This window comes from Lonchura striata, chromosome 26, assembly GCF_046129695.1.
Source record: "Lonchura striata isolate bLonStr1 chromosome 26, bLonStr1.mat, whole genome shotgun sequence".
Classification (NCBI taxonomy): domain Eukaryota; kingdom Metazoa; phylum Chordata; class Aves; order Passeriformes; family Estrildidae; genus Lonchura; species Lonchura striata.
The window spans coordinates 4048821-4073809 of record NC_134628.1 but is presented as its reverse complement, the minus strand read 5'-3'; the positions used below and the strand labels follow the sequence as shown (position 1 = coordinate 4073809).

Below are 24989 nucleotides of genomic sequence, written 5' to 3'. Positions count from 1 at the left end.
ACCCAGCAGAGCCTGCACAACGGGCAGAAAATGCAGACCCCACTCCAGAAGAGCTGCTGAGGGGGCTGCCAAAACCCACGGTCGGGGGCAGTTCTGGGACAGAATCCCTCGGCAGCGGGGTATCTCTGCCGTGGCTGTCCCAGCCCGGCAGGCACGGGGCGCTGGGCCGGAGCCCCCCGGGCACAGCACCGACACCACGGGCTGCCGGGGATGGGCAGCCCACGAGCTCCTGAAGGGAAGGAAGCCCGGGGAGAGGCACAAAGAGCCGTCAGGCGCCCGACCATAGGCGGAGGGGATACAGGGAAAGAGGGAAAAGGCTCGGACGGGGCCTCAGCCCGGGCGGTGTGAGGGCACTCGGCTCCTCCGGACCGACCGCGCTGCCGCCCCAGGCCGGGCCGGGCCGGGGCCGCTCCCTGCCCTCACCGTTACCGGCCCATTTCGCTTCTCTCACCGTCCCCAGCCGACCTCCACTCTGCCCTCACCTTTTCCGATCGATCCCCCCCCATCCCCCGTTTCCTTTCACCGCTCCCGGCCGATCCCGCTCTTCCCTCACCATTTGTGAACAACCCCCGCTGTCCCCTCCCTGTTCCGGGCCAGTCCCCCTCTCCCTTTCACCGTTCCCAGCTGATGCCCCGCTCTCCCCCTCACCGTTCCCCGCTGATCCCGCTCTCCCCTCACCGTTCCCCGCTGTCCCTTTCACCGTTCCCGCTCTCCCCTCACCGTTCCCCGCTGATCCCGCTCTCCCCTCACCGTTCCCCGCTGATCCCGCTCTCCCCTCACCGTTCCCCGCTGATCCCGCTCTCCCCTCACCGTTCCCCGCTGTCCCTTTCACCGTTCCCCGCTGTCCCTTTCACCGTTCCCCGCTGATCCCGCTCTCCCCTCACCGTCCCGGCCGTTCCCCGCTCTCGCCCCGGCCTCGCGCGGGGCCGTTGCGGGGCGGCCCCGGGGCGAGTATCGGTGACAGGGACACCGCGAACCGCAGCAAAGCGGCGCCCAAATCAGTGACAAATAATGTTATTTAAAAAAAAAAAATGCCCCATAAAGCAGTTAGGAGCCAGAGCTGCCCACTTCCAGAGCTCTTTCCCATTTCTACAGCAGCTATTCGGCCCCAGGATGGCTGTGAGCACTTCAACAACCTCTTGCATTTTAAAAATTATTAATAAAAAATTTAGTTAAACGGCATGAAAATACAAAAAAGACCAGAAGTAAATGGTTTTCTATCCTTGGATATGTCCTTGGTACCTCCCTCCACATCCCCCCACCCAGACCAACATCTACTCCTTGGTTTGGGGAATAAATCAAAATGATGCAAGTATAAATAAAGCCTCACACACGTGCATTTCAAAAAAAATTTATTTCTCAAATGAATACAGTTTGTTTACAATACACTCAAGTTGATGGTATCTATAGCCAGCAGAGATCGATGACTGCTGTGTCCTATACACAGTCGTACAGAGGTTACAGATGCCTACGAGAGGGAAGGAACAGTGAAAGAAGTCGACATTTTACTGTGCTGGAAGGAAAGCAACTCTTGCAACAGGTAGAAAATTTTGGCAAGAACAATTTGTCCAGAAAGGGAGAAGGGGCAGAGGACACGGCTTCTGCTTAGCAAGTACATCTCAAACACCGACACGTTCCCTCCCACCCCGCACGGCTGCAGCCCACGGTACAAAGAGGCACACATGGTCAAGATGGTTAAGTAAAAATAAAGGCTTTTACCAGTTTGTTTGCCATCCATCTACAATCTATTTGTGCAACGTCTCAAGTCACAGCTCTACTTTATTCTTGAAACATTTCCCTTTTGCTTCGAAAGCCCCCAGGACCTTTTCGGTGGGAACACATTCACGCTCCTGCTGAAGCAATGGGACACCAAAACAGAGGAGCAGTTACCAGCATATGAGAAAGAGCAGACACATGGGACAGGATCAATCCACCAGACTGGTTTATTAGAATTTTATTCAGCAAAGGAATACCAAACAGCATGACTTTTTTTTTTTTTTTTTGAACAATTTAAATCTGTGGTATTAAGTACGCAAAATTTCTATGTGTGACATTGCTTGCAGCACTCTCCAAAACTAACCCAGCTCACTGGCCAGTGAGCACACACAATGCCACCTGAGCCACCTTCTTCTGAAAATCCTTTAATGTTAGCTCGTAACCAAATGCTACCAATTACTGTGAAAGCTCTGAACTAACACCTGCTGACAGACAGTGTCCTTGTCCATGATCACACACCTCCAGCCAGGTGAACAGCCCATTTTTTCTTCCACCAAGCACTGTTGAACCATGAGGCTACCTGGGGAGCTGAACTGCTTATACCAAGGGAAGAGACAAGAGCAACAGGAAAGGTTTGTCCCCTGTGAGCTCAAAGCATCACTGCTCCCCTGGAATGCTGATCTCTACACCAGTGCCTGTAAAACCAACATTTCAGACCCAAAACTCGCTCTGCCCGCCCCACTGCTGTGCTGCAGCTCACTTTTCACACCTGCCTGCAAACAGACACCAAACACAATGAGCTAAAAGCAGGTTTTTCTACAGGAAAACAATGTGTAGCTGTCTCAAGGAGAGATTCAACACTGAAAACTGCAAAAATGAGAAGACTTCACTTAAAAACAGAAATCAAGTTAAAAAAAAAAAAGTAAACACTACAGCCACAGGAGAGGTGATGCACAAAAGCGAGTACCCAGAAGAAGCCATTCTGCACTACAAAGTTGCCAGAAGCCAAATTCCATCTCTGGCATTCTTCCTCTCTCCAAGTTTTGTTGATGTTCAATTATCCTCACTATTTCAGGAGCAATACTCAAGTTTTCACTTTGCTGGCACACCATCAGGTTCCAAAACCTCCGGAAGTTTTTTAAATTCAGCACTGCTCCAGCGGGCATCACTTTGCTATTACATCTGAGTGGACACTACCTACCAAGACACGTATTTTCTATCAAAGAAATTGGTTTTGAAGATATTTAAGAGATTTGCAAGTGTAAGCAAAATGAAAGTTTATTAGTAACTATTGTAAAAGCTAAGTTTTGCACACCTGTACTGAAATGGGTTGTGGATCTACGATTTATGGGCAAGCATGGCCCTAAACTCAACATACAGCCATATTTTTGTGTTGCTAGCTAGTGTTATAGCATTAATTTTCCAACTGCCAAATGCGTTTGAAAGACCTGTGTAGCTCTCAGCAATGAAAAAAAACCCTTTCATTTAAATAAACTTGCCCTCTGAGCACCTGTTTTACAACAAATGGGTTAAAGAAAGCAAGATGGCAAACACAGGACTGACCCCAGGGGGCTTCAGCCTCAGGCAGAGCTGCAATGGGATGGGAGGGAAGAGCTCTGGCTCCCAACAGGGACAGGCTCCAACAACTGGATTCACTGGAAGATGCAAATGTGCAAGAATTGCATGAGTTTGTATCACAGGGTTACCACTGTCACAACATGGTTCTCCCTCAGATCACCCAGTAACTCACTCTCACAAGGTGATGTGAATCATCACAAACATTTTCTAGATGAAAAATGAGGCAGAATCATTGTCCCAGGTCATAAAGGGAACCTGCTTCAGAGCCAGCTGGTTCCAAAGCGCCTGGCTGGACAGCTTGCCAATGTCTCAAAACAGCTTCAAATAGAACCTGTTGGAAAAGCTCTTCCATCTTGGTCTGAAAATCCACTTTTTTTAGCAGCTTCATGCCCAAACTGGCATCTAAGCACACGTGTGCTTACTTCTGCACAGTGCAGTGTCTACAATGGGGACCTGGTGCCACAGGATGGGGGATTGCTCCTCTTTCCACACCCAAGTGATCACACAATTCTGTCCCCAGACATCACCACCCCTGCTGCTGGCAAACATATTTTTTAACTCATCTGTGACATTTAATCCTCACCTCCACATCCCCACGAGTCAGAGCTTTGCACTGCTCCCCAACATTCACTGGACAACACTCCCCATGTCCCTGCAACCTCCAAATGGGTGGAGAGGGGAGAGGCAATGGAGTGTATGGAAAGCTGCAGGAGCACAGTAAAGAGCGAGGACATCACTGGACAGGCAACATTCAAATAAAGGCAGAATTAATGATTTGCATTAGATAAACATATCAAGGTTAAATTTTATTTTAAAAAATTGCAAGTCTACCAGGAAGTAGGTTTCTTTGATGACATTACTCTCCAGAAACCATTTATTTTAAAAGCTTCTGCTCTCTGGATAGTTCTAACTCACAAATAATTCAGGGCTCACTTTGATTAAGTAATTCAACACAAAACCAACTCCGACCAAGGATTTTGAGCTTTAAAAACAGTTCAAGAAAAATACTAACCATCCTACCAATGCAAATACTAGTTTTTCCAGCTCTGTTCCTGGTCAGAAAAAGGCACATACTTGCTCTCAGTGAGTTCAAGTCCAACACAAAAAGTTCAGGATACCCAATCTCATGTCTGATGTCCCTGAAAGGTGTGAGCTAATCACAGCTCACCTGACACCTACCCACCTCCTACCCAGTCCATTGTTTCTACAGGCTTTTGTCACTATCCCACCCCCACATCCAGAGCTGATCTGTGCTCCACGCAGCCACAGCATCCTCAACATGGCTAATTCCATACAGGCAGTGAGGGAGAGAGACCCTGGTCAGGGAATGGGGAGGTAGGTAAGAGCTGAGTAAGAGCAGAGCAACTGCAGTGCTACATCAAAATGACCTCTACACCTGCCTGCTGCTCTTCTGGGAGCCAGGCACACCTCCACGCAACCAGGAATCTCTCAGGGCATCTGTGTTGTACAGAAGGGCCACATTATTTCTCACAAAACCCCTTAAGTTGGTGCAGTCTGAACCAGCAGATCCACTGGAAGCTGCATGTGTTTCACCCAAGTAAGGGATTCCAAGGTTTGGATGAAACCACAGTTCCATTTCAGGGGGCAGCTGTCACAGGCACTGCTACCTGCTCACAGCACAGTCCTGGAGAAGAACAGCCACCCCTAAAAACATACAGGAACATGTTTTTCCCCCTCATATATTAGTTTTTGAATTAGCAGTCACAGAATAACAAAGTAGTCTGGGTTGGAAGGGATCTTTTAAAGCTCATCCAGACAAACCCCTCTGCTGTGACCTGGGACCTCTCCATCAGGTTGCTCCAAACCCCATCCAATCTGAGACCCTGGATGTTTTCAGGGATGGGGCAACCACAGCTTCTGGGCAACCTGTGCCTGTGTTTCATCACACACTAAATCTAATTTGAACCGACTTCCCTCAGTTTAAAACCATCACTCCAAATCCTCTGGCAACAAGCCCTCCTAAAAGTTCACCCCCATTGTTCTTACAGGCCTTTTCAAGCACTGAAAGGTACTGAAGGAAAACACCAGCTGTCAAGTTTTGCCTTTTTATTTACTACAGGAGGCAAACGAGGCTCTGCTGCTTCTTCGTTAGCTAGTCAATATCCTATTTTGATGTTCCCAACTTGTTAATTTTTACAGGAGTTTGAATAACTCCTACAGTGCTCTGTTACTTTGAGTCTGCCCTTTCTGCCTCTTCCAGCTGTTTTCTTTCCCTTGTTGAGCTATTCCAAAAGCCACAGGATCTCAATGCCCCACAGGTTCTCCATCTCCTGGAGGAAATCCTCCCTGTCCACCTGCAGCTGCTCCTTGTTGAGTTTTGGTTTGCTGTTGTTTTGGGTTTTTTTTAAAGTATTTTAATAATGTCTATTTTCAGTAGTTTATTAGCTCTTATTTAATTTGGATACTTTGAACCATCATGCACCCTCCAATGACTGCAACAGAAACATTTCTACTGGAATTAAACATCACATGTGGCAGCTCATGGACACCAAGGCAAGAGATTTGTGTCCAACAGATAACTGCTTCATTAGGTGCAAGTTCATTCCTTTTGATAGAAAAAAGAGGCAGCAACTTCCTTCTAAATCTCAACAGGTTCAGTATCAGCTAAATATAGAGAGAAACAAAGCAATTGGTTGACAGGCAGGGGAGGAGATGGAGGGTATTGCTGCAAACAAGCTCATGGTACAAGATTTTTGGCCCTTTTTAGTCTAAAAGATAGAAACAGCTACTACTAAAAGGGTCAGGAGACACATTTTTGGCTCAGAATTTAGACTGAAAAATGTTTTCTAAACCCCAGCCTAGTAACATTGAGAAATTGGAAATATAAAAGAACTGAACATCATGGCAAGCTTAATACCAACACAGTGGCATTGGGCACTGCAATAAGACAAGAAAGTTGGTACAAGCTACAAGAGACATTGGATCATGTCTCGAACTTGAATCAGAAGAAATTACAGAGCAAAGAGAGTCAACTTGTGCCTGGGGAGCTGCAGCATCCCCTCAACAACGAGGTGTGGGCAACTCAGCAAGGGCACTGCCCAGTGCTGGGACTCTGAACCCCACATATTTCATTGATGATGTCCAGAAGCTCTGCTTGCTCCTAGAAAAAGTCTGGACATGAACATATTCCTGCAAAGAGATCACTTGGAATTATTCAGCGAGTTCTGTGGTTAAGCTCCTGATATTCAAAAATATCCTGACATAAGTTATTCCACATCTTGAATGCCCAACACTATAAACAGTAATAAAATGCACAAAATCATTTTAGTTATAGATAAACAAGGTACTAATGAAGCACTTGTCTCTGGCAAGCGGGTTAATTGTCTCCTCTCAAACACAACTGGTTAAGCCAACTTTCTTTGGAGAAGAAAACCAAAACATTCAGAAACTTCTCCTGCCTAAAAATAAGTGTTAAAAGCAACACACAGAGCAGACACACAGACCTATGAGCTGCACACAGACCACCAATAAATATACAGAAACATCACAACAAAGGACAAGGCTCATCATAAAAGAAAAGTCCCATAACTGCTACTCAGACCGATACCAAAGGAAAGGGAAGTGTTTTTTGCAGGCATGTGCAAGCACATTACAGTGTCAAAGCACAACTTTGCTATTATTATTACTTTATGCAGCATTACAAGGTTACTGAGGTGCAGTGTTTAATAGTCTAGTCTACAGCTTTTCCTGACTGCAGGAACGCTCACCAAACTCACCACAGACCCACCCCCCTCGTGGCATCACCCAGCCACCAAGCTGCTCCCACGCAGAGCATCCAGCTCCCAGCTGGCAGTCAGAAGACACACTGATCCATCCCAAACACACACGAGCCATGTGAGGACCAACCATCTCCCAGGCCACCCTCCTAAGACACCCTGCAGTTTGTCTCCATCTTTGGGAACGTGCTTCCTCTAAGAGAAGACATCCTTCAGGAGCTATGGATTCCTTTCAGCACCAATCACGTCCCCATGGCTTCTCCCACACCCCAACCCCCAGTCCCCTCAATATGAAGAGGTAAGTCACATTGATCAAACCCAACCTAACCCCAGCCTACCAGCTGAATTTGGTGATCGCTCCTCAATGCCTCTCCCTCCAAAGGAAAACACCTTCCTGGTTATTCTTGGTCCTGACTCAGAGAAGCTGATGCTTGAAAGTACCTAAGAGATACCATCAAACACTTGGCATTTTCAATAATTTATCTTAAATTTGCAGCCACGTACAACTGGAAAATAAAAATCTACAGCACCATCTTCTAAAAAGGCACTTTCTGAGGACTGTCTTGCTTAAAAAAAATAAAAGTCACTCCAAGTTTTAAACAGTGGAACTGCTTTGTTTGAAAAGGACCCTACGGTAACAACCCGTGTCAGGTGAGGGGGTACCTCAGACAGATGTGAAAGGCCAGGGCACGTGGGATGGAAAGTGGATGGAGTCTCCCCAACACCCTCATTCCTGCCAAACCAATGCTTTGATATTTTCCCTCGCACGCCTCTCCCTTACAACTCCTTCCCCACCATATGCACACCTTTGTCTACTCAGGGGACAACAATTTGGGTTTTAGTGTCATGGAGATCTGGATTTTTGAGATTCTACTTGGGAGGTAAGATGTAGGATCCTGTATCCATCTTGCTCATACCTCAACTACAGAAAGTACAAAATCTTCTACCAGCAGAAAGCATCAACGAGCTCAAGCTCTAACCACAATATTTTACAAAAACAAGGAGTGAATTGGCTAAGTGAAGTTTGATTTCAACATGTGCCAAACTAAAAATGATATTCCAAATATGCAGCAACCTAAAGTACCATCTTTGGGTAGAAAAGACAGACAGAAATCTTTCCCTTTGACACCCCTATGGAATTTTTCACTAGATCCAAACAGCCTGCCAATAGCAGCCACGAAACTACACAGCACTGAAAGGGACAGAGCATCTGCCCAGCATGACCAGAGACCACAATGGCCATTTAGAAACAACCACTTTTGAAAACTGAATTTACAGGTCCAACACACATAATCTGAGCTTTTGATTCCTTGGTTATAAAAGTGCTTTGAGTAAGGTTCTAAACCCTCAGTTCACAAAACCGGGAAAATACCAAAAGTGGACAAGATATGAAGTGTAAGAAAAGGGAAGGAAAAGAAAAAAGAAACAGGCCTTAAGCTTGAGCTTGGAATTTCACCAGAGTGAACTTTAAGACTAGTAGAAAACCAGTATTTGTAGCTGGAATTTTTACAGCAGACTACATGGTATCTCATGTTGAGCATTTTATAGGACAAGTATTTGTACATGAAGAAGTGAAAATCATTTAGGACCAAGAGCATCTTGAAATAATTTGACTGACAACTTCCAGAAACCCATTTTACTCCTGAAAACCATTTCTGTGGCCAAACTCCCAAAAGAACACCGGAATGAATACTATAAAAATAACTTTTGGACACGTGTAACCAGATGACACATGGAACAGTGACACAGCGATCCTGAGTCAAATGGCCACGGCTCAAGTCCCTAGAAAGGGAGAAAGGAGCCACTCCTCCTGTTGGCAAATGTCGCGGGTTTAACGCCTCAACCACAAACATTCTCTGATTCTCTCCAGCTCTGGGTCTAGCAGTGGCCAGGTGGGAGGTTTGGGCAGGGCTGGCTGGGTGAGGAGGGGCTCGGGGATACCCTGGGCCTGTCCCCACCATGGGAGCACTTAGTGGCACTTGTTCAGTACAAGTGAGGTCTCGGTGCAGTGTCTGAGGAGATGGGAACTGCTTTTCTCCCCAGGCAGAAACCCGAGGCCAGTGTCTGCAAAGCAAGAAAAGCCATCAGCCTGTGCCCATATCCCTCTTTGGACTATCCACAGCCAGCTCTTGGCCAGAGAGGGGGATCTGCTGTGCCACTCAAGGTTTCCTCAAACAGCACATAAAATTTGAGATTTTTTTTTTTTTTTCTTTTTCAAGGAGAGCAGGTACAAAAATAAAAGAAATCCATATACTCTGAAAATATACTGGAAACTGCCACCACAGATGAGGTACCATTTATCCCGACCCCCCACCCCCAAACTGCAAACATCAAAATATATATGTTTTTAAACAAAAGAAGAATATCTGGCTATTTAATCTCAGTTAAAATGACAGCACCCTTTGTTACACTTGATATTTCACACCATTAATTCTCTTTTGAAAAAAAACCAAGATATCTAACTAACCTTGATTCCTTGCTTTTCTCCTCATTCCTTAGTGCAGTAATTGTCCATCTCCATTTAAATAAATATAGCAGCTACAGCATCATAAATGTGTGGCCCTCACAACGTCAGTAACTTGATATCGTAATACAAAGAAGTATCGGCACTTGACGTAGATATTTGCAAAACCGAGAAGAGAGATTAAAACTTCCAAATACTCTTCACATGAAAACCAGGTACAATGTTACCTTGACAACTGAAGTCACTTTGCCAATGAAGTTTCTTTAGTTTTTGGTGAAAGTAGTGAGCAAAAAAGCTTCTCAAATCCGAGTCACCAAGCGTGGGCAGGGCGAGAAGCAGCTTTGAAAGGAGAGCTAGAAGGCTTTGTAAAAAGGATTTTTCAGCTAAATGCCAGAAGTCCACAAGAACTCTTTGTAAAATAGTTAAAAAAAAAAAAAAGTTCTCTGTTTCAAAAGAAATTTCTGTATAAAGCTTAAGCTGAACCTTTTACAAACAGCATTGCTACTGAGAGAGTTTTAGGAGAAAAGTGTCAGGTCACAGACTGGGAAAAACATCTGAGAGACTCACTGAGAAACCACCTTGCTCAAAGGTCTCTGTCACACCTCCCTCCCTGCACCAGGTGTGCCCAAAGGCACTCACAGGGACAGGGCACTCCGAGCTGGGACCCCCTGGCTCGGGGGGTCCCAACCCCTCGGGGCCTGCTGAGCCCCCCAGCCACTCCCACCGAGCACCCTCAGCCATGCCCACCCCCAGCACTGTTTCCAGTGCAATTTTAGCTTTGCCAAGTTAGTCTTTTATATTATTTTCCTTGCTTTTGAGAGATAAAATAGGTATCTACACCAGCTGTTAGTAAAGCTCTTGCAGACAGTGTTGTGAACAGCACTACGGACATTCCCATACAATATACAAACGCACAAAATACAGTACTTGGTTTTTCTGGCAGAAAAAAAGGGGGGGGGGTCATGCCTGGTGAAGCAAAATGGGCTCAGATTTTAGGCTCAAAATACAGTATATTGGCAAACAGCAGATTTGGTGAGAACGAGGAGAGAAGCTACTTAGACCAACCAGGTTTTCATGTGAGAGCAGGTGGAGGTCAGGAGGGCTGGGATCACAGCAATGCCCATACAAACAGCTGCAGTAAATATACTATGAACCAGTGCAAATAAAAACAGTCAAAAATGCAGTTCACGAGTTTACAAAGTGCAAAACTCCCCAGTCCCCTCGTTGAATAAATGCTCTGACATCTTAAACATTGGTTTTAAAGTGGAATGAAAGAGTCCCATTGGTTTGTTTCACATTTCGGTGATTTAACATGTTAGAACTATCCCAGCCCTCTTTATTTGCAAAGTGAAATGAAGTTACCAATAACTTAATTTTAAAAGGAAAGTCACTATCAAAGAGGAAAAAAGCCTAAAAACTTTTATTAATTCCAGACATTTTACTGATGTCAAATAGGTTTAACTAAGCATGTAAAAACTGAGATCTTAATACAAAACCCTTTCCATTTAATTCAAATATGCTCCACATTTCAAAGCCAAAAATAAGGCCAATTCCTTTGTTAAATCAAAAGACTGCAGCGACAAGTAAAGCTTGCAGAAGTCTAGAAGCATTTTTTGTATTTTTTTTTGATTTAAAAAAGGAAAATTCAAGATTCCTTCTGACTATAAAACTTTCCTTTCAAAATTAAGGCTTTAACTTTGTCCTTTTAAAATCCTGGAGGTGTCCATTCTCCCACGGTCCGTGGTACAGACACTGCTTCAGTACAGCTCAATGGACACAGTTTTTCTTTAGAATGCTTATTGCACTAAAAGATAGCAAAACAAGTTGTCAGTTTCTTTTTTTAAAAATAAACATGATTACATTTCTAAAAAATAAAAGTTGATGTTGACCATATGTTCTGTAATAATTAAATTAAAGCATTATTATTACTCTAATAAATATAAAAGAAACAAAAGGAAGCTAAACTTCAAACACACATACATATGAATCACATTAAGGTGTGAGAGGCAGCAAGTAAAGTAGCAGGTTTCTTTTTTTTCCAAAAAGACCTTAGCTCTAAAGTTTCAGTTCTGGTGATTACCGCATGTCATCCCAGAAAACCCGGGACATCAGATCTCACGTGAAGCTTCAACAGATTTGACTTGCCAGATAGGAAAAATTGAAACTTTTGGACTAGGTAAAACAGCAGCTTTAGTAAATTCCCCCAGGGAGCAAGAAGAGTTGGGTCACTACTGCCTGCATATGAACCACGAGCTTCTTGGATTGCTTTTGAAAGGGAGCTCTTGGAGCTGAGAACTCCAAAGCTGTGAGAAAAGACACAAAGGCAGCCGTTGGCTAAATTAGGTTCAAATCATTGGATTAGTGTGCAAAACATCTTCCCCCCTCACTGTTACCTAGCTAGTGCTGTACATTCCAATGCACTTGGATATGTTCACATTCGATGGCAATACTGAAAGATTCCTCAATGCACGGGGGTTAAAAACTTATTTTCTTTTTTGCACACTTCCCTTCTCCAAACAATCACTGTGATTGTTTCTAAAAGGTGGTTTGTTTTTTCGTTTTAAATTACACAATAGATTTTAGTTTATTATTACTATCTTTTTTTTTTTTTTTTGCAACAATAGTTGTGCTGCCGAGCAACTTGAGGTAAAGGCAGAAGAGGGTTAAACTACGAGAAATAATAATTAAAAAAAAATGATGGCGGTGCTTCCCACAGGAGCCCGCCCCAAAAAAGCAGTTGGCTGGTTTCATATTGCATAATAGTGCTGTGTTCCTGGATGAAGTAAACAATCTTCCTCGTGTCAATTTAAGGGTGAGCCTCTCGCCCCTGCACAGCGTCAGCTCCAGCACGATGGGAGGCACAGCCCCTAAACCAACCCCCTGGAAACATACATTGTATGTGGCTTAAATTCTCAGTTCTCCTCTCGGTGAGTGTCTCCCGGGTCACTGACTTAAGCGAAGTACATCGTGCGTAAGGTGTCTTGGTGAATCTGTACAGCCTTCGCCAGGGCCTGCGGGTCTCGCCCGTTGCTCTGTCCTGACACGTGGCTCCCTTCAGCACTGCAGGGAACGAGGGAGAGACAGGCAGGGCTGTAAATTGTATTAATTTGGATCAAAAAGCTGCTTTCGCATCTCTTTGACAGAATCACTAAGGTTGGAAATGACCTCTAAAGGTCGAGTCCAACCTGTGATTGATCCCAACCTCATCACCCAGCCCGCAGCACTGAGTGCCATGTTCAGCTGTTCTTGAGCACCTGCAAGGATGGGGACTCCACCACCACCCCGGGCAGCCCCTTCCAATGCTTGACCACTCTTTCCATGGAGAATTCCTCCTGACATCCAACCTGACCCTCCACTAGCACAGCATGAAGCTGTTTCCCCTTGACTTGTCCCTTGCTCCCTGGGAGCCAAACCAGCCCTGGTTGGACCCTCCTGTCAGGGAGTTGTAGAGACTGAAAAGGTCCCACTTTTCACCATGCTCAGCACCCCCACAGGACTGAGTCTCCAGACCCCTCCCCAACACAGCATCAGTGACAGAACTGGACACTGAGAAATATCAATTCTCGTATTCACCCAGCAACCTTGAGGCTTTTGACAAATCTCTTCACTAATGCTGCTCAGCTTGCTCATCTAAAAATAAGCCTTTTATAAATACATTGATGGCTTGAAGGTTATAAAATATTTCTGATGTACAGATTAGATAAGTGGAAGCACTAAACATTCAGTTAATTCATGACTACTCTGATCCTAAAGCAAAAAAATTAAATTGGTGGCTTGATTGCCTCAGACCACATCAAAGTCATAACAAAATACTTCAGTAACTGAATTCTTTTAATCTGAGTGTTATTCAGTAGAATCCACCAACCCAGTCTGGTCTGATGTAGAGCAGCAGCTGCCAGAGTGATGATCTTTAGATCAGTCCTAGAGGCAACAAAAACTAAGCACAAGACCAGCAGGAATCCCCCGCAGTCAGGTGGCTTTAGGCCTGACAGCAGATGACAGCAGTGAGGACTAAACCCTGAGTGATGGAATCTGTGGTATTTAAATGATCCCGAGAGTGTAAAAAGTCTCTGTCTTTCTGCCCCACTGCCAAAGAAGCCATAATTGGTCTGTGCTGGTTCCAAGGTTGTTTATTCTGTTGATCTCTCACATGTTCTGCTGCCCTGCCCAGCTCTGTCCTGCAGGGCAGCGTGTGGGGCTCTGCCCTCAGTGGGATGTGACAAACATTCAATACCAGAAACTCCCTGGGCTGCATTTACAAGAACGTGCCAAGATCTGTCACCTACGTTGGACAGTGTGTCCCCAGCCTGAACCAACAGAAAAATGCCAACACCACAGTGAGACATGGAGGGCATGAAGAAGAAAAAGACAAGGCAAACCCAATTCCTCCATCTTGTCCCCTTTGAACCCCTTATCTAGAATCCTAAAATTCTACTTTTGCACCTGTGTCACACTAATTATTACTTATATCAAACACTCAGAGCTTGTAATTCATCCTGTAAGATTGAAAGCTCTTTTCCATGGACAGAGATCAGAGACAGTGTCTGTGGGGGCTCTGTCCAGGGAGGTCTTTGATCCTCTACCAGGATCCCAGACCTTCCAGGGCAGCCAGAGGGATGCTCTGGATTGCCACAGCTGAGCACAGCCTGTGATGTACCTGTCGTGTTCCTTGTCCACGAGGTGGTAGCGTGCTCTGAATGCCACCAGGTGAGCGTAGTAGGCGGGCGCGGGGATGGAGACGGAGCGGGTGCAGCGCACGTACGTGTGGCACAGCTGGTACGTCAGCAGCTGCAGCTCGTCTGCTGTGAAGCAGTTGTCATCCCACAGGACGTGGTAGTGGGAAGGACGGCTGGTTCCCTGCAGAGTTGGGGATGGAGGGTCACTTGTCTGGGTTTCCATAAACAAGTCAGGTTTTGATGTTCAGAAAGAGCCACACTACCTAATGTGAACGCCTACGTAATGGCAGCCGAATGCATTCAGTTTTATGTCGGGCCTAAATGTATTTAAAGATGAATAAGTCTAACATATACATGATTATATTGCTCTAAATGCTCTTGCTTGCGTAAAACCCCTTCTACATAACCCTCAGTGATCAACATCTGCTCCCAGCATGACTAAACCACAATTACAGCTCCTTTTGCCTACCTTCAATTAAACTGTTTCTCACTAAACATCCCAGAGAAACACCCAGTGCTTTTAAATCCTTCCAGTTCCTGCATACCCTAACTGCAAGTATGAGCACTAGAAACCCAAGTTAAATCTTACAGTGCACCTGAATTGGTTAAATAGTTGTGCTTTAGCCAAGCTACAAGTCTCTCCTTTTAAAACAAATATATCTGGAGTATCAATTTAGTTGAGGTTCTTTATGCCTTGCTATATTAAACACAATGAGCTGCAACTACACCCAGCATTTCTACCTCAACTTTGATACAAATCTTTTTCCACGGGTCCAGAAAGCAGCTTGTTTGGACACAGCGTAAAGGTTGACAAAAAAAACACTGAAATTATTCAAAACTGGAAAAGAACTCATGCCCAGCCAACCTAAACAAAACTGATGGCAATGCGGTCAGACTCACATGATAATAATTTAAAGAGTAATTTTTTTTTTTTTTTTACATTTTAAGCAATAGCATGATACAAGTTGAAATATTTTTTCAGAAATACTAATGTCACAAAATAAAGCGACCTCTTAAAAACAAACTTCAAAAAGCACCACTTACCATCAGTGCAAATTTAAATGTGCAGCAGAGACCACCTGTTAAGCAAATCATCCTCTAAGTCTCACAATAATGTTTTATCTCAGATAAAACCAAGATAAAAGAACATTTCCCTGCAAAGTAACTGTTTGTAAATAGGTGTCAGAAAAAGAAGAAAAACTATTTGTTCTAAATTCACATTTACTTACACAAAGCAACCATACCTGTATTCCAGCATGGCTACAGAGGTAAAAATCAAACTCGTAGGGGTGTGTAATGTCTGTATCTACAGTTGTCCCAGCTGGAATATTGCCACTTCGTCCAACCTAGAGAAGAGGTTTGGTAAGTGCGGCCTCAGCTGTTTATACAGCTCAACTGTAATGAAAAATACAAGTTTCTATTCACCACTGGCAAGGTTTCAGCACATCAAGTGCCACAGAACTGTTTGGAATGTGCCACTACATCGGCCTTGGAGGTTTGACAAGGACACTGGATGGCTCTCCAGCACCTTACACAACACTGCACCTCCAGCACATCAGAACTTTCCAGCTCAGACTGAGAAGCTGCAGACATTTGTCTTTAGAATTGTCAGCTTCAGTTTGGATTGACTACCTCAGAAAAAAGGTTCCACCATTTTGTACTTCCTTCTATTACTGCTGGAGATTGGTCCTGAGTAATCCTAAAACACGGATTTTAGCCCCAGTGTGATGTTGTGGGGGTTTTTAACAGACTTAAGGTCCATGATTTTTCAATTTGGGGACGCATTTTATCAAATCAACACTTCCCTGCATGCACATTCAACTAGATGGACAGAAGCCCATTCAGATATTTTCTCCAGCAGCCTAAGAGCTCCTCGTGAAGCTTTCCCAAAAGGCTCCTCAGAGGGCAGTGATTACCCTTTCTGTTCTGTCAGCACAGAACAGCCGTGTATGATGTCGCTTCTGCACCACAATGTAGGTTATTCCAGGCTGGTAATCCTTTTCCAAACTGATGCAAGCTTCTCTAATGGCCAGCAGCTCATAATACAAAACCTACAAGCACAAGAACAGAGGAGTTTAGGTTTTCCTTCCACTGTATACTACACACAACACCTACTAACTTGGTGCAGTTAACAGGTACATATTGTAAATGCAGGTGAACCCAAGGGGAAGAAATGACGATGTCTGACTCAATTCAGAAGGCTGAATGATTTCTTTATTATAACTATGCTAAAATACATTAATATACTATATAAAAGGAGGATACTAAAACTACATACTACTTTCTCTGACCCTATCTCTAACACAACTTGTGACCCTCTCTGAGAGTCCAGCCCCAGGTGGGTTGGATTGGCCACCAGGCTCAAACAATCCTCACCAGAATCCAACCAAGCACTCACCCCAGGGAAACAATTCTCCAAACACATTCCATATTGGAAAAACAAGGAGCAGAAATAGAAATTGTTTTCTCTTTCATTTCTCTCTGTGTACCTCTATGAAAAACCCTGAGAGGGAGAGAAATGTGCTTGCCACAGGTACAACTTTGGCACACATCTGGTAATCTCAGAAAGTACTTAGAGAGATATGATTTCCCAAATTTGAAGACTTCTCCTTCCCAGACAGGAAAAGAGCTGCAATTCTTCTTACCCAACAAGATGAAGAAATCCTCTCCTTAATTATTTTGTGTAAATGTAAACAACTCAAACAGTACAAAACAAGACCTGCAGCTACTATGGAGTAAGAGAATCTTTCAAGAAACCAACAACTGAACCAACCTGTCGGAACTGTCCCTCAGAGACCCCGTCCCTGTAGAAGATGATCCTGGTGGGCTTGAACCGTGTTGATTTGTAGAACTGGATGAGCAGCTCCCTGACCATGGAGGCCAGGTCCTGGATGATCTCCTGCCGGGGCCGCTGGACCCTCACCGTGGCACAGTACCGGCTGGGATGAGCATCCATGCTGCCTACAACCTGTGGGGAGAGTGCAGCAGGGGAGGTTTCAAGCTCTAATCTATGCCAAAACAATAAAAAAAAAATAAAAAAGCCAAGAGCGGCAAGTACAAGATGTTTGTGCTAAACAACCACCAAAGTAACACTTTCAACAGGAACTTGTACTTGCTAGGGGTTTCACACCTTTTGTCCCCAAGCATCCTGAAATGCACCTACAGAATTTGGCTTCTCACTAAGGCATATTTTTTAAATCCAGACAGACATTTTTCTGTGACATTTTCTCACCTTTTACACTGAGAAAAACCTCAGCTTCCCTTAGTTTCTTTAAACACAGATGCAGTTTCCATAACTGCAATCAATGACAACTAAAATACCAAGGGGAGGAAATAGGAGAGGTCTGACTAAGCCTCCAATCACCACCTTGAGTTCCTGGACTGTACCAACACAAAAGGTAAGAAATATCAAAAACATTTCTGCTAAACCAGGCCTTTAATGACATTTTTCTCCTTTAAAAAACAAAAAAATGTTACTAGCTAATTGTTGTAGTAAGGTAGAAAAATCATAAAGAAAGGCCTCATAAAATCAGGCCTGCTCTGGCTGGCCTGTCATTTCTTCTAAGTCAAGCTAGCATTTTGCAGGTTACCATGTGAAAGCAATCCTGGTCTGAGCAGTTTGTTAACATAATCTATTCCTGGGTAAAACACAACTAGCACCTGTATAAACTGTTTTTACACTGTTAGAGAATAGAGAAATGAAAACTCATCAACAGCTTTCTCTGCAGGTACACATGGCGAGTTTGAGTGACCAGTGAATACAGGGTACCAACTTGTTACTAACCAATAAAGTAATTGGCAAGAAAATTACTAACCAATTGGAGTCACACATGAGGTCTGTAAAACCATATAAAAAGGGGTTATGTGAATAAAGAATGGGCTTTTTCCACCATGAATAAAATGGTGTCCTGTGTGATTTAGTCCCATAGCTAATGTTACCAAGCTGTGTTATTTCCTTGAGAATATTTCTACCTAAATATATTATTTAACAATGCCATTTTACCTTGATTTCAAAATTAAAGAGCTAAGGAACTACTCTGAAGTATAAGGCTTATAAAAAAACTGAAGTAAGTTTTTTTTTCTTTTAAATACATGATTTTTAATATCATTGGGAATGTGTACAAAGAACTGGCATAAGCCCTGAAAGATATTTAATACAGATGTAGTCAAATGAGTTGCACTTACTATTCTAACATTTACCCACGATGAAAAAACACCATGTAAATTTAATAAAACTTACAGCAGCAATGGAAGGCTTCTTTCCATCTCCAGCTGGAGGGTGAGTGACATCAGCTCCCAAAAAGATCACTGGCTGCTGGAACACAGAAGGTCTTCAAAAAGAAAAAAGTGCTAAGTCACACTCGTAGCTGAAGAGCTGCCACAAGGTCATTGCTCACCGTGGGGGTTGTTTCTGTCTCAGCCTTATCAGGTACCCGGGCCAAGGCTCAACAATGGGATCTTTGTGCACAAGAGGTGAACTTGGAACCCTCCCCAGCAGAGTCCAAAACACACTGCAAAGACACTGCCAGAACTGGGGCGTGATTCTGGTGGGGAGCAGCCCCAGGGCTCCAGCAGGGTGACACAGCCAGGGGCTTCAGAGGCCCCATGTGGGCCTGGGGGTCCCCTGAGCACCACTGAGTTACAGCACCAGCATGCACATTATACTGTTCTCCAGGACTTGAGCAGCAGGATGGTCTTGTACTGCCTTTAAAATATTCTTCCTCACACAACTGTTCCTCATTTCAACTTTGATACTGATTAAACATGTGACAAGAACCTTGGCTGAAGACCTAACGCACAGGCCAGCCACCATTCTAAGACTGTGCTGGAAGGAATTTGATTCTACTTGAAATACCACATACTATTATCAGAAGACTATTTTAATTTAAAACTTGGCCACATTTAAATTTTGGGTGCTAAGTAACAAACATAACCACATCTGTTAAAAGAAAACCCAACGCAGTCTCCAGAGTCTTACCGTTGATGAGGTACAAGGATGTTGTTGATTCCTCCTAGCTTAACGTTAATCTTCAGGCACAGATTTGAGAGGGTCTGTGGAGATGTTTTAATGACATTCTTGACCTGAACACACTGTGTGGCCATTCCCAACAGTGTATCTCCCACACGCTTCACCTCCGCTGGGAAGCAAATACAAGGAGACAACCTGAGTCCATTTGAGATTATTGCTGTATTTTGATCTTAGATAAGTCACAATAATTCCAGTGTACACACTGTGCAGTAATGTCTAACTTATCTGCATACTCAGACCTGCTTCCAATTTATCTCGGAACAGATATCTCAAGACACAAAACAGCGATGTCTAATACCTAAAGGATGGGTCTGAGTAATTTTTAACATATGCTGGGCAGCGGATTTCTCCGAATGATACCTGACTGAACAGGTAAAGACAGAGGTGTGCCCTTACCATACACAGGTGTCTTCCCTGGCAGGATGACAATGATGAGCTGGAGCCCTGAGTAGGTGTTCTTGAGGTGTCGGAACATGGGCTCCACACTGTCTGCACCCTGGGCGTACTTGCAGAAGCAGGGCTGGCCCTGGATCGGCATGCCGGCGTCCTTGGAGATCTTGCGCAGCTGGTCTGTGAAACCCCTGCAGATGAGGAGATTTTTGGATTTTTGCAGTGGCAAGAGTACACAATAACCAAAGCACAAAGGGACAGAACTGTCAAAGAAGGATGATTCCAAATAGCTTTTAAAGCAGCATTTAAAAACTGTTCGTTATGTGAAGGCTGTACAGCTGTGAAACACCACAGGCCAGGATGGGCTAAAAAATAGTCTAGATACCTTCAGTACTTTGTTCAAGATGTCAGAAGAGACTATATACAGTGATGTCACCAGACAAACACCCACTGTACCCAGTACAGTGTTTTGATTGTAGCTTCCAGCATGGAAGAAAACCAGCCTGAATTCTCACCCTAACATCTCACATTAAACCCAGGTAAAACGCTCATTGTAATCTTACATTCAAGTTTCACTCCATTAAGAGAACAGTCCAAAGCCTGAACCACAACATGCCTTACTTCAGAATTTCTTCTCTGCACTGTCTCTGTGTTGCAAAGCAAGCTATGGCCCACATCTTGATCTCCACCCCAGTGTGGAACTGTTTCCCTCTCATGTCCCACACGCCGTGGCTTGGTGTTGCCACAGTTCGATTCTGGGGAAACAAAAGCAACAGACACACAAGTGACTAAAAAAGAAGCAACCGGTGCTATTTGCAGTTTCAGGATAACAAAGAAGAGTTTGTTATTCAAAGTCTGATCCCTGCAGAGTCAAGGTTCACAGGAAATCACTCCTTAAAATGGAAACCAGAGGATAAGCCAAAGCCTCACCCGTCCTCCGTACTGCAGCATCGGGGCTGGGAGCACACGTCCTGTCACATGGGCCATCTCATCCCGCACCTTGAACTGGAACTCTTGGACAAAGGGATCTGCATCATAATTTGCACTTCTCACCTAGGAGAGATTTTTCCATGTTACAGAAGTATCAAATTATAATCCATACAACAAAACATAGGCTAACAGGAACATTGCAGGAGTATTCTTACAATAATTTCACTGAAAAAGACTCAGACTTGACTGCTCAACACTATCAACCCATCCCCAGTGGAAACAATTACTACCATGAGATCTAATGGATGAGATGGTTTCTGTTCCCTTCATTACTCAAGTGCTCATTTTCAGTTTGTGGATTCAAAAGCACTTTCTTTCCTCACAGTAAATTAAGTGCAGAAATGATAATGCAAAGCCTGTACTATGGACTTATGTTATCATTGCAGGCCATTTAATAAATCCTATTTTAAAAAGTAGTTAAAATCTGTTAAGTTAAAGGATGAGGAGGAATGAAAAGACTAGAAGTTTGGCATGGATGTAATCCAGCCCCGTGCCCCACGGAGCTGGGATTGGGGCACTCACCAGTCTGCTGATCTCCTCCTGCCTGTCTGGAGCAGACCTGGCTGTAGCTTTTATCATGGTCGATGTCTGATTGTCTGTCAGCTTCTTGATGCACCTCTGGCCAGCCACGATGTTACACACCTGCAGGGGAAATCAGAAGCATTAATTCACACCAGGAGCATTCAGATCACACCACACTATACACACATGACACTATGCTGCCACTATAAATCACAACTCCAACATGTTCGAACAACTGCCTGTTCTTTCTTGTATTTCTACACTTCAAAGCACTGTAGGATGCAGAGAGTATTTAAGGAAATTAAAGAGGGATGAACATGTAAACCTGTAAACACACTTGTATTCCAAAGAGTATAGATTCTTAACGTTTTGCAAACTGACGGAACCCACCCAAACCCAGCTGATCTATCAGAGTAAGGCTCTTACTTCTAAAGGCAGGTAGGTGTGTTTTTGTTCCTGTCCCACTTGCAGACAAGGAAGGTGAGGGTATTTCAGCTGGAGGTTGTATTTCTCTCTGAAATACTGTGCTACTGTCCTCTCCACAGTCTGGCCATTTTCTAGCTGTAAAGGAAAGCTGAGAAGACAGACATTTTAGTAAAATATTACTTGTCAAATAACATCATCCCCAAATTAATGAAATATCAGGTCCTGTTACTCAGGGTGAAACTATCACACATTTCATGCTCTGACAAAAAGCCTCTTACGTTTGATGACTTGCAGGCCGTCTTGTTACGTTACAGACACGGTACTTCCTTCTCATTGTCCCACAGTGAGTCACTTCTACCTTTAGACCTGCAGAAAAGCATAAAAAAAAACGTATGCCATGACTACACAAACATGTACACAGGAGACACAAGATTTCAAATGATAGAACTTAACAGCTTTGGAGTCAGCGTCAAATAGCACAAAGAAATTATTATATTATTCACCAAATATTTATGCTTTCATTATAATTTGAGTTTTGGCTAATCCTTATTATTATCCTCACAAATAAATCATGATGTAAAATATTTAATGTTCAATGTCTTCTGAATTTAATTTCAAAGGAATTGGCTGAACTCAGGAAACAGTTTTCACCATATCCTTGTGTTTGCATTCTCAATCTCGTACATCTCTCCAAACTATCAGTTTCCAATGTAATTGAAATTAAAAGCACAAAACCAGGTTTGTACTTTATAATCTTCCCCCCATCTTTGTGTCCACATTCATCCTGTGGACATTTTCTTTAATTTCACTGACCAAGTTTAATTTTGCATTTTGAGAATCTTGTCTCAAAGCACCCAGCCTACACACCAGAGCCTCTCCAGACTTATCTCTGCCCACAATAATCATGACAGTGGCAGCTCCAGGAGGCTCTGGGGGCTGTTGCTGTGACTGTGCACACACTGTGCTGTTCACACAGAGCAGCCTCAACATCTGCTGGGAGCACTGAGCTCATCACATGAGGGCTGCACAGCATCCACACGCTGCTGTCCTTCCCCAGCTCCACAGGACAGAAAGCAGCTAAAAAAATAACCTGGCTATTCAAAGGATTCAATTCCAGTAGTAAAGTCTAATACTAATGAAGTTTGGTATTAAAGACCTTTGAGAGAGCATTGGATGGGTCATCCTCTTGAGGTTCATGTGGATTGTGGACCACTGACTGAACACCACCCAAAATCAAGCCCCAAGTACCAGACATCAGACTGTTTAGTTTACTGGGGACACATGCATCACAAAGAAGCAGTGACTGTACCTCCTTGCTCCCTGACAACACTAATTGCATCCAGAACATCAGTATTACGCAGAGGATGGCACAGTAAAAATAAACCACTGCTGTCCTGACACGGCATTAAGAGAAAATAGAGAAAAGAAACCATGGGGCACTGTGACCACAGACAAGGGCTGATGAACACAGAGATGTCTGGAACCCACTCCCTGCTCTGTCATTACTCTGCTGTGACACTACCAAGGCAGTGCCCTCCCCCAGTGCTGCTCACACACAGCCAGCTCTAATGCAGGGCTTGTTTTGCTCTACGTGCTCACATCTTGGCTGGAGCTCTCAGACCCTACAGCAGCAAAGATGAGTCTGAGAGCAAAGGGATAACTTTCAATATTTACTGACTATGGTAACAGAGCCTCTGAGGCACCTGAGATCAAGCAGAGGCAGTTTCTCAACCTCCAGTTACCTGCCCTACAGAATGAAGACAGACAGGCAGATGTAAAAGGAAGCATGTAAGGACTAGTAAAAAATAAATCCTGTGTTTTTTCAGTCATGACTTTTTTGTGAGCACATCCCTTTATGACTACAAATTTACTTTTTAGCTGCCCAGTATTTCAGCAGAGTCTAATCTTGCATCAAGTGTTTAAGAGCTGAACTCCTCCAAGGCTTTTCTCTCTGCAAATGACACTGGAATGAAGGATATGGGAAAATTCAAACCCCAGTAGCATATATGGAGTGAAACCACTCAAACCAGCAGCTTATGCAATTCCTTTGGAATGGAATTTGGCCTTCAGCTGCAAGTGGTACTTATTTTTCCACAAGGCAATAACTTATTAGAATTCACTATAACAACACTCTGTTAAAGAATCAATGTTAACCTTGAAATCAATGTTCACTTTGCCACAGCACTGAAACAACAGGAGCCCACACACAATGCCAGGTGGCCTCAGGGACCTTGGGTTAGGAGAGGTTGGCACCAGCCACTTACCTCTGCCCAGGCAATGAACATGATCCCTCTTTCCCTCTAAGCCACTGGGAATGTTTTTCAGCTCCCATTTCTGCAGAGCTCCATTGTTTCTCTCCGGATTAGAGCTACACACATGGATACTACAATTCTCTTGGCAGTTCCAGATCCTTCTGATCCATGTTAACCAGGCTCCCAGGTAAAACAATTCCCTTAGAATTAACTTTACTGGGTTACCTGGGACAAAATCAACCCATTTCTACTCACCCTTTATCTCTTTGGTGAATTTTACCCGATGAGAATCAGTCAGAGGTCTTGGTTGTTCATCAATATTATGAATGTCAAGGACTTCACACATGAACTGAATTACGGGTTGTGCTTTGTAGAAGGCAGTGGCAGAAACTACAAAGAGCAAAATATTTAGTGTAAAAAAACCCTAGTCAAGGTACTGTGAAGCAGTTCATACATCAGTATTTCTTAGAATTCCATGTAAACCTCAAGAACATTTAGAAACAGAACACTGAGTTCTGAAAGAGTAAAATATCAAAAAGCCAGCAGAAAGTCTACAGTGGCACATCTGTCTCCAGTACAGTCATCCTGCTAATACCTGGAATTTCAAGGGTTTGAAAGGGTTTTTCCCCCAGAGAATATTTATTTCTAGAAAGCTGCAACATCCCAAAGAGACATTCACTTTCACCTCTGTATGAAGCTGCAGAGACAGAATTAATATCTCTCTACCACAGACTTTTGAATATGAAAAGCTAACATAATTCAACATACAATATATTTTTGTCAATTATACAATCTGCTCAATTACTGAAGCAATATCTGGTGTAGACATGAGCACTATTTTGACTATGCACAAATTGTGTTGGTATAGGGGGAGTACAACCCTTGGTCTACTCAAGACTCTTACCCTCCCCACATGCTAATGACACAATCACTTTAAGGGACAATATACTGGTTTTAAGCAGGACAGCTGACTTATTCCATGCAAGAAGATCATAAATTATCTTCTTGACAAAGTTATAAGCAACTGAAACAACACCTTTGGCAGGAAAGGCGAGGTGGGACTCGACACAGCTTAGACACAAACTGTTCCACACATTTAAAACTTTAAATGTCAACAACAGAAAAGAAACACTCAACAAGCATTTATCAGTTTTCCAGATCTCATGTACCAAACCTGCCACACATCTGTGCTCAGACAACCCAACATTC

General features: G+C 43.8%; 1 protein-coding gene across 1 annotated transcript in view; it reads right to left on the bottom strand.

Moving 5' to 3' along the window:
* Positions 1-1335: 1335 nt before the first annotated feature.
* LOC110484309 (argonaute RISC catalytic component 3) overlaps positions 1336-24989 on the bottom strand; it is a 35118-nt gene continuing 11464 nt past the window's right edge. The window contains exons 6-19 of the mRNA XM_021554863.2: positions 24036-24170; positions 21807-21894; positions 21529-21676; positions 21103-21222; positions 20521-20643; positions 20212-20345; positions 19597-19781; positions 19150-19309; positions 18412-18502; positions 16945-17139; positions 16088-16222; positions 15416-15517; positions 14153-14352; positions 1336-12555 (exon numbers count right to left, since the gene is read on the bottom strand). Of these exons, the coding sequence (XP_021410538.1) occupies positions 12447-12555; positions 14153-14352; positions 15416-15517; positions 16088-16222; positions 16945-17139; positions 18412-18502; positions 19150-19309; positions 19597-19781; positions 20212-20345; positions 20521-20643; positions 21103-21222; positions 21529-21676; positions 21807-21894; positions 24036-24170 (1925 nt within the window). The 3' untranslated portion in view covers positions 1336-12446. The remainder of the gene's footprint in view (positions 12556-14152; positions 14353-15415; positions 15518-16087; positions 16223-16944; positions 17140-18411; positions 18503-19149; positions 19310-19596; positions 19782-20211; positions 20346-20520; positions 20644-21102; positions 21223-21528; positions 21677-21806; positions 21895-24035; positions 24171-24989) is intronic.